Genomic DNA, 9,348 nt, shown 5'->3' on the forward strand with positions numbered 1-9,348 from the left:
TTGTGTCAGAAGTGGATGTAGCAGCGGAAGCATAAACGTGTGTTGAAATAAACTGCTGAACACAAGACAAAAGAGAAAGGAAATAAAGAACATTGAAGAACACAATATAGATGAGAACTTAGATGTATGCTCGGGAAATGAAACCCATATATCCAACACGAGACAATCGCATACAATAGTGAGTCACTAGCTGTGTGGGCACTAGCACCGACTCGTCTCCCCAACAGAAGATCCGTAAGTCTGATGGTGAGTGACTAACTGACTGAGTAGGAGGAGCCTGAATAAATAGGACATAAATATGTCCTCATTATGATCAGGTTGGCCACCATTTAATGTTGGTTGGCCAACAATAAATGCTAAATATGACCAAAATGAAGACTATAAAAATGCCTAAAATAATCTAAATAATGCCCAGCCCTAAAGCATGCACAGACTCACACATGAGCTAACATGTGTGCCAACAATACGAGGTTGTGAAATCACCTGTTGCACAAAATGAAAATATTTTCTTAGCAGCTTGTTAAGAAATAGGGTAACTTGATCGTCAAAGAACTTAGGAGCCTCAATGTTTGGGAATCAAGAAGAAGACGCGGATACTCAGTCAACTTGACTTTCAAGTCATCCTTGTTTGTGATTTTGAAACTTTGGAGCGCATGATCCAAATTGATGTGACGGGTCCTATCTTGAGCTGCAAAGCTCTGCATAAGCTTAACAATAGCGGAGGTGTCACAAGCCTTCCATGACAGGATGATCTTATATGGAACAAGTGCGGGATCAGGTTGGGGTTCCAGTCCATGCACTAAAACTCATAGGTTCTAAGAGTCTAAGACATGTCTCATTAAATTTGACCAAGTGGTATAGTTTGATTTGTTGGAACGAGTCTTATCATTAAATGCATGTTTGGTAGATGAGGAGCTAGAACAATGAAGTGTCTGTGAAGATGGATAGATGGGATGATATGGAGGATAAGATGGTGGTGGTGGTGGTGGATAAGTAGGAGGGGGCAAAGGTGAATAGGTAGAAATAGACTACTGATGTCCAATGAGTGTCGATTGCTGCGGAGGTACCGAAATGGATATAGGTCCATAGGATAATGTAGGTGTAGGTGGAGGCATTGGAACATGATAGCCTTGTCTAAATGTTGGCTGGGGCACAACATAATGATCGAATGGTCCACTAGGTAATGCTATAAAGGCAAACCGTGATACCAAACGATCCACACTTCAGTATGTTTGGGATGCACTCCTAGAGGGATAACCCTGAAAGTGTTTATGTGAAAGGTCAAGCCTTCGTCACAAGTACACCACCGAAAAACAGGTATGTAGAGATCGTAAAGGCTGTGCCTAAATGTGCAGAACCCCCCGGTGTGGTGTGTGGTGGATAATGTGGTGCACCTAATGAAAGTGGAAAGGAAGGTGCAGCAGAAGATGAGGGAGGGATGGGTGGGAGCCCAAATGGATTTGTGATGGATGTTATTGTGGGAAACATGGTTGATTCCTTTTGCCCATTAAATGCATTAGATGAAGATGCACCTACTCCATATTGACCATGAGAAATAAAATCATTTAAAGGAAAAGGAAGGGACGGAGTACTCACAAGTTCTTCTTTTAGCTTCTTACCTAGTTTTGAGTTGATAAAGAAATATCTCTCTTGCTCATTGCTCACAAATCAAAGCTTGTTTTGAAGAGTTCCTTTTTAACAAGCATCCCCCGATCCAAGAGAAAATATAGAATCAGTTGGTATAGAATCCAAAATAATAGGGTTCGTACTTGACATTGGAGAAAAGAAGTATTGTGAAAGTGATGTGCAATCTGAGCTAGGTTGCACTTGCGGATGGGCAATTCATAGTGAAGACTTCGAAGGTTCTACAAGATCATTAGTTCTGTGCACTGAATCTAAAAGAGAAAACTCAGGCTTACCTTCAACCTCCTATTGAGCCCTATGCATTAGGATGAGATCATACTTAGCAGTATAAATTTGATATGGTCTCTGGATTCCATGGTAGTCTGATGGTTCTTCGTTTATGTCAGATCATGCAGTAATAAGCTAAGAGGCCCACTCCTGATTGTTTCCGTTCATGTTTGGGTGTGGAGATTGAAGCGGTGTTGCGAATGCGTTCGAAGTCATCTTATCCTTCTGTTGTTCTTGCTTTTGTGAATGAGCTTTCTGATCAAAGGCCAAGGTTTCCGTTCATGTCAGATCATGCAGTAACAAGCTAAGAGGCCCACTCCTGATTGTTTCCGTTCATGTTTGGGTGTGGAGATTGAAGCGGTGTTGCGAATGCGTTCGAAGTCATCTTATCCTTCTGTTGTTCTTGCTTTTGTGAATGAGCTTTCCGATCAAAGGCCAAGGTTTCTTAGAGAATACCTAGTTTTGATACCATGTGAAAAAATGATCTAAATGCAAAAAAACACAAAACCAATTGTATGACAAAGCACAGGCTGATAAACACAGAACACAATTAGGGTCAGGAACAAGGTAACTCGAAGATGGTGAACACAATGAATAATGAAGTGAATGAATATTGAATATACAGTGCTCATATAGCAAACACACTATGTAGTGGATACTGAAACTCGAACTCTCATATCTTTGGGATCAAGGTAGAAGTTATGTGCTATAGAGTGTGTCCTTATCCAAACGGATCTCGAATCGTAGCAAAGGGAGCCTCCGTGTGTCGAACACCAACAAATGCAGCTAAGGAAGGTTGGATCTAATGTAGACGACTGTGGAGGAGAGAGAAAGACTAAAAATGCAAGTACTAGAAGAAAGAGAAAAGCTAGGTGACAACTGTTAGGTGCAAACGCAGCTTGTGCAGGAGAGAGAAGATCAGGGTGGCAGCCAGAAACTATGAATGCAGCGTGTGGAGGAGAGAGAAGATCAAGGCAGCAGCTCTAGACTACTGGCTATAGCGCCAGATGTTGACGTCAGCATCAAATACAACGCACAGACGGTAGGCGACAGCTCCAGGTTACAAGCGATAGCAATAGACAGGTGGTGAAGGTTGGAATCAATTGCCAGATGGTAGTAGATGAATGGGGGAGTGGTGGGCTGCATGCCTATTTATAGAAAGTTTGGGGCACCCAATTAGGTTTTACCCCACTTGGATTCATCATACCTCCCTTTGTTGGTAACTCTAGAACAAAAGATTAGATACTCACAAAGTCTATTGCCCATGTATCGAACCGATCGTTATTAGATCTTGTGTCCACTAAAGTTATCATTCCACTCAGAACTCTACTCAAAGGTATTGCAAGAGTCAGCAAGGTTGCTTATTTCATGTTCCATACAACAAATTGTCGAGCAATTTGGATGAAATGCAATAGACACAATAACTCTCTAGGATCGTGTTTCTTTTTAAAATAAGAAGGTTTCTTCATTAATTAAGCGTGTTCTGGGGTTGTTTAAGCCTTGCTAATGCATTTTTAGCTCAACAAGCTAGATAATTGCTAGAAGTGCCCTCTTGAAACTCAATTGAAGAGGGATGGGTATCACAGATAATCTCCTCGATGGCCTCATCGATCAGAGTTGATGTCTGCGGAGTCATATGAAGTTGATGTCCATGGAGTCATGTGAGGGAGGAGTGGAAATGTGCAACTCCTATGGAGCTACACAGCGGACAACCTCTGTCTTTGAGTGGAGCGCATTGTGGAGCTAAGGGTCGTGATAACCACTCCACTCGAAAATAGGTGGAAGAATCCTCCGTAGCACATTGCGTGGACCTCTAGGAGGGCTTATCACCTTGTGAGGTCTTAGAGTCTCCTTTTGCTTGCAAGGGATTAGTATGCACTGTAGGTGTCTTATTGCCTTGAGGATAAATCTTTGACAACTGATGTAGAACAATCTCTTTTGCCTAGAACGACGAGGCGGCACAAGAAGTGCCATGAGGTAGACACATATACTTTGGTGGGGTAGGGAGCAAAGGTGATGACGACAATCTTCGCTGGAGTAATTGCTCTTGCCACAACAGCAGCACAGTGGTCAGTGATTGTGTCTTTGGAGAAACCATAACACCAATGTATCAAGCCTGTAATGGGAGGGTGAGAGGGAGTGGAAGTTAATGTTATCCCTTGATGGTGTGGTGGAAATAAGTAAGAGTTGAGAGTGTTGTTGATCCTGCAACCTTTCTTCACCTCAATGGAGAGTGAGGATCTTTAGCTCTTGGAGCACCTCTGCTTTGATACCATACTGAGAAATGGTAGGATTTTCGGGGAGAAACATTGTGTGTATGGCAAACACAGTGACAAAGAAAATTTAGAAACACAGAAGAATGGAGAACAATGAACACTGAATCATACTGAATGTTGATACAATGGAGCTAAGCCTCAGGCTGACCGTGTGTCTACAGTTACTACTGAGGTGAGCAGAGCTCAGAGATAATTGTAGTGTCTTGGCTAATTAAGTGGCAGCACTTGGAAGGGATTGCAGTGTGAAGAGAGTGAAACGCAGTCCTTCAGGCAGAGGTGTCGATGATGAGGAAAAGAGCTGCCTTGTGAGGGAGCAAAGCCTAGTCCTCTGGTTAGCAGTATGTTGGAGTAGACTCTGGAACTGAAGGAGAGAACCTTGAGCATTTAGGTGATGATTGCTGATGAAGAAGCTTGCTGCAGAGGGTCTAGAGGCTGCAAAATGCAAGGTATGATGGTGCTGCAGGGCTCCGAAATAGGACAGCAGCTGGACAGTGAGTTTGAGAACAGAATGCAGCCTGTACGATGATGTCAGCTGCTGATGCATCTTCTTGCCCATCAAAACACAGGGTGACAGTGCAGCATGATGAAGATCAGGTGCTGGGTGGCTGTTCCAGACAGCAAATGCTGATCAGTCCTGCACCAAAACAGGTTTGCCAGCATTGTGAATGATGTCATCAGCATAAGCATGAAGTTGGATCAGCTGGACAGACAGGCTTTCCCTGAGAATGCAGCCTGAATGATAATGGAACGGGGCGCTAGCAGCAGACAACACATGAAGATCCTCCACAATCTGAGATGTCCCTTGTCTCCGGATGTGGACAGCAGCGGAGAGTGCTGAAGGGTGAATGAGCTGATGAAGAATAGATGAGATACATGGGCTGAGTGTGTAGAATGAATGAGAGATTGATTGAGGATGGATATGCAATCACTAATCCTCACCCCTTAGTTACTAGCACATGGGACATTGAATTGTCCAGGGTGGCTCCGGGGCCAGTGGTGCTGGGACACTAATAAATAATATATATAAAGCCTTTTTGACGTTATGAATGGAGACCAAATAGGAATTAATGTAATACAATGCATTTAAATGACTTTGGTTGCTTAACACTAATTATGCCGAAGCAAAGCAATAAGAATGCACATCCCTATGATAGACCTCCCCCTTAATTCCTTGCTATTGTCCTCGTTGGATTGGGACCTTGGAAAGTGGTCTTGTCCTTCTTTACCAATCTTACCTGGGCTAGTGAATAAAGTTTCCTGCATAACTATGGCGGGCAAACACACCTTGATGCATGCAAAGGAGTTTAGAGTCTGTATTTGCACTTGGCTTGGGGCTAAGCAGAGTAGCACAGAGCCTTTTCGAGCAGATGTTCTGGAAGCACTTTGTGAGAATTGGGCAAGGAGGTTCTTGTCTTTTTTTTTTTGCCTGTTCTTGACTATGGGCTTTCAATTGGCAGCTTGCCAGATGCAATGTAGCAAGAGGGTATGTCAGTTGTTGTGGAGGGGAGCTTGCAGAATTTCATAGGACTAGCAAGTTGAGCCTAGTGTGCATTATTTGGGTGCCTTTTGGTGGCAATGAGTTAGCTTGGGTGCTCACCTAATTTATGATGCAAAGAGGCTGGACATTGTCTTCATCAAGGTTGGATCTTGTGCTTTGATAGGCTTTGAGACCCTTTCCAGCCGTTAAGTACTAGAGCCTTGAGCATCAAGATTGGAGGTTTGGGATCTTGTCGAGGGTCTTTCTGGATGGCATAAATAGCTGACACAATGAGCTAGTCTTTAGCAGAGTGACCCCTACAACTCATGCTATCCTAATAGATCTTTGGTCCACTATCATTCATCTGTGTAGGGGCGATTGGGAGTAGGTCCAAGGGACTGCCACCATTAGCTGGAGCTCCCTCAGTTGTTTTGTTATATTCGGGGCCAACTCATTCTTCATGCTATAGGATGGCCACCCCAATGGTGCTACACCACCTTTTGTGTCTTCTCCATTTTTCCATCCCAGCTCGCTTTGAGAGAGAGATTTTGATGTACCTCTTTGGCCCGAGCTATGCCATCGAGTGTGTTATGCTTCTTTTACTTCTGCTTGTCTTCTCCATTGTTCCATCCTAGATCGCTTTGAGAGAGATTGATACCAAAGTATACCAAAGTGGTCTTGTGGATGCTCTATGGACAGTTTCCATTTAGGTTTTAAGTGCCATTTATGACTTCTAAGGCTGGGATGATTTATGTAGCCTACAGTTGTACTATCCATGTTGGGTGTTGGGTTACAAATGTCAGCTATTGGATGATCTTTCCTATTTGGGCTCTCTCTAGTTATGTAGATCAGGTAAGGCAACTGTCAATGTGGCAGTGATACAGCAGATGCTTGCAATTCAGATTTCATGTCAGATGGTGTACAGTCAGCAGGTAAGTTGCATAGAACTTCAGCTAAATCCTCGGGCACAATAGCATGTGGCTCTAAACAGTTAAAGGAACAAAGATAGTCTAAGAAATTTGCATCAAGATATTGGCTGACGTCCGCCATGACTTAAAAGAATAGTGGGGTCATGATTATCAGAGTAGCTAATTCCTGTCACGTGCTATTGGATATGGTGGGTTTATGCTAATTAAGATCTTAGACATTGTGAATGCTTGTCCATGCAGTGTCTTGGTGCTAAGGCTGCGGAGGTTGGCAATATCAGAGACAACAAGACAGAGACCAGTTGTATAAAGGAATATCCTTCTGTAGTGCAGTTTAGCAGTGATTGTCTGGGTCATATTTAAAAGTTGGTAACCTTAACTACTTTTGGTAATATCACATTCAAACGATATCAGGAGCAGTCTGAAAATGTATCAAGTTCTGTGTATTGTGCAAATTCTGAAACACAGATGCCCATGGATAAGCAACTAGATGTTGATCAAGTTTCAGATATTAGTGTGGATCGGACAAGCTTTGATGGTATGTGGTGCGCTAATTTTTATTCTTGATATTTATGTAAAATAATATAGTGATTAATATGGTGTGGCAACTTCCGCAGAAAGAGACCCAATTCTTGAGATTGAGGATAAAAAGGTTCCTTTCGAGTTCCTTCAAGACCAGCAATCTCTTTGGTATTATAGGGATTTGAGGGAGCGCATCCATGGCCCCTTTTCTATGGACCAGCTGGATAGATGGAGCAAAACAGGTCTTTTTCCCTCTGATCTAAGGATCTGGCGAGAAGATCAGGGACCTCTATATTCAGTGCTCTTAACAGATGCATTGAGTCTCTGGGTAAGCCTCTCCAGCAATACACAGACCTTCCTGCTCTTGTTTTGCCAGTTACCTATATTTGGCACAAGAGTGCTTTTCCAGTGTTCATCTAAAAAGTTGTAATGTGATTGTTGCTTGTACATTAGAGCCATAGCCAAGGGCACATGAAAACAGAGTGTGGGCAGAGTGCTGCAGATCTAGAAGCAGGAAATGTGTGGAGTCGACGGGCAAATAACTGGCAGGCAGACAAATCTGAGACCATACGGGATCTGAGCACATTAGAGGGTCACCTTCCAAAGTGCAAAGATGGGAAATCAACCATCACTGAAGGGCTAGATCAAAGACCAGCATATCAGATGCAAAACAAGAGAATGAGTTTGAATGGAAGAGAAACTAGTTTCTTTAGGGGGAGAGTGCCACCAGAGAGGAAAAGACATCAGCCTTTAATGAATGTAGAAGACCAGGAAAGTTCTGAAGCACAAATGAGGCCAGTCTACTGGACAAATCCAGGAACAAATCCAGGAACGGAAGAAGGTCCTGATCCTGCATTAAACACTTGGAGCTGCCCAGATGCGAGTGGATGGAGTCCTCGGAATGCTAGGGACAGAAGAGCCATGAACAGAGAAGAAAGGCAATTGGATTGGACATGGAATTGCCCAGATGCTGAGGTGGAATATGGCTGGAGTTCTCTTAAGGCAAGGGACAGACCAGGTGTAAACAGAGGAGAAAGTCATTCAGGAAGGAAGGGTCATGATGGCTGGAGGTTTTCACAGGGCAATGTAGACTCTTGGAATTCTCCAGATGCACATTGTGGCTATGGGTGGCCTGGCTCGAGAACAATAGGTGCCACTGGAGAAGAAAGTCAATCAGATGGGAAAGCTTTTGAAGATGGCTGGATGCTTGCTCAAGAGAGCGAGGAAATTGAGAGGAATTATGATTGGCCGCAATTGGAAGTGAGGCAAGGTGCTGAGCTGAACTCAATTTGGTCAAGTCGTTCAAAGCAATCCTCTGTTCGCACTCCTGGGTTTTATCGCCAGAATCATTCAGTGCTCAAGTCAGAGATGGATTGGGTTGATGGTAAATACGGTTGTCAAGGTGGTAGGGATTTTAATCACAACAGAAATGGCCATGAACATTTTGGTCGCATTAAATTCAGCAGTGAAGTGATACAACCTCAGCGCAGGCACTGGAAGTATGATGATCAACGTGGATCTCAATTTCGATCTGATTCGCACAGAACAAGAGGATGTAGACAGGTTATTGTACCTGCTAGGGTATACGATAAAAGGAGAGTTGTTCACAGTATTCATGACAAAGAGCTTGATAGAAGAAGACAGTTTTCCAAAGGGCACCTGACAAAAGACTTCGATTTCCCACGACAGGCAGGAAGGAGACAAACATTGTTTTGTCAGGACCAAAGAAGATCACGAAGTCCATCTGAGTGGAGAATTTGCAAAAGAAGTAGAACCTACAATCGTGATTGGAGAGATGGTGAAAATAGAGAATCAATGTCAGGGGAGTTGGATGATTCCTGGAGAGAGTTACGGCGAGATGTAAAAGCGAGTGAATCTGTAACTTGGGTGTCTGGTGGCTGTTGGAGAGATTATAATGAGGGCACAGAGAGAGAGTGGTTTTCATCATCCCAAATGTCTCCACAATTTCCACCACCACCACCACCACTTCCTGCTGAAGCTAGCAACATCAAGCATGTTAATCGACTTATTGATTCACCTTCACAGACTGACTAATGCACTGATTGCCTGCTTAAGGAGCCGCCTTCTCAACGTGAGATGTCTCTTGTTCACATACTGACTTAACAGTATAGAAGTATATGAGTAATTTGAATGATACTCAAATGTAGGGTGATATGGAGCTACTCTTGCATTTAGTATTGGAGCATGGAGACATCTGTACTTGTGTCTTTGGCTT

General features: G+C 43.3%; 1 protein-coding gene across 1 annotated transcript in view; it reads left to right on the forward strand.

Annotated features, from left to right (window-relative positions):
* Positions 1–7,344, forward strand: part of LOC148031951 (uncharacterized) — a 28,367-nt gene extending 21,023 nt beyond the window's left edge. The window contains exons 8-9 of the mRNA XM_087682543.1: positions 6,834–7,128; positions 7,208–7,344. Coding sequence (XP_087538669.1) covers positions 6,834–6,953 — 120 coding nt within the window. The 3' untranslated portion in view covers positions 6,954–7,128; positions 7,208–7,344. The remainder of the gene's footprint in view (positions 1–6,833; positions 7,129–7,207) is intronic.
* The last annotated feature ends 2,004 nt before the right edge of the window (positions 7,345–9,348 follow it).

This window comes from Lygodium microphyllum, chromosome 8, assembly GCF_053477565.2.
Source record: "Lygodium microphyllum isolate KBCC chromosome 8, Lygodium_microphyllum_v1.1.10, whole genome shotgun sequence".
Taxonomy (NCBI): domain Eukaryota; kingdom Viridiplantae; phylum Streptophyta; class Polypodiopsida; order Schizaeales; family Lygodiaceae; genus Lygodium; species Lygodium microphyllum.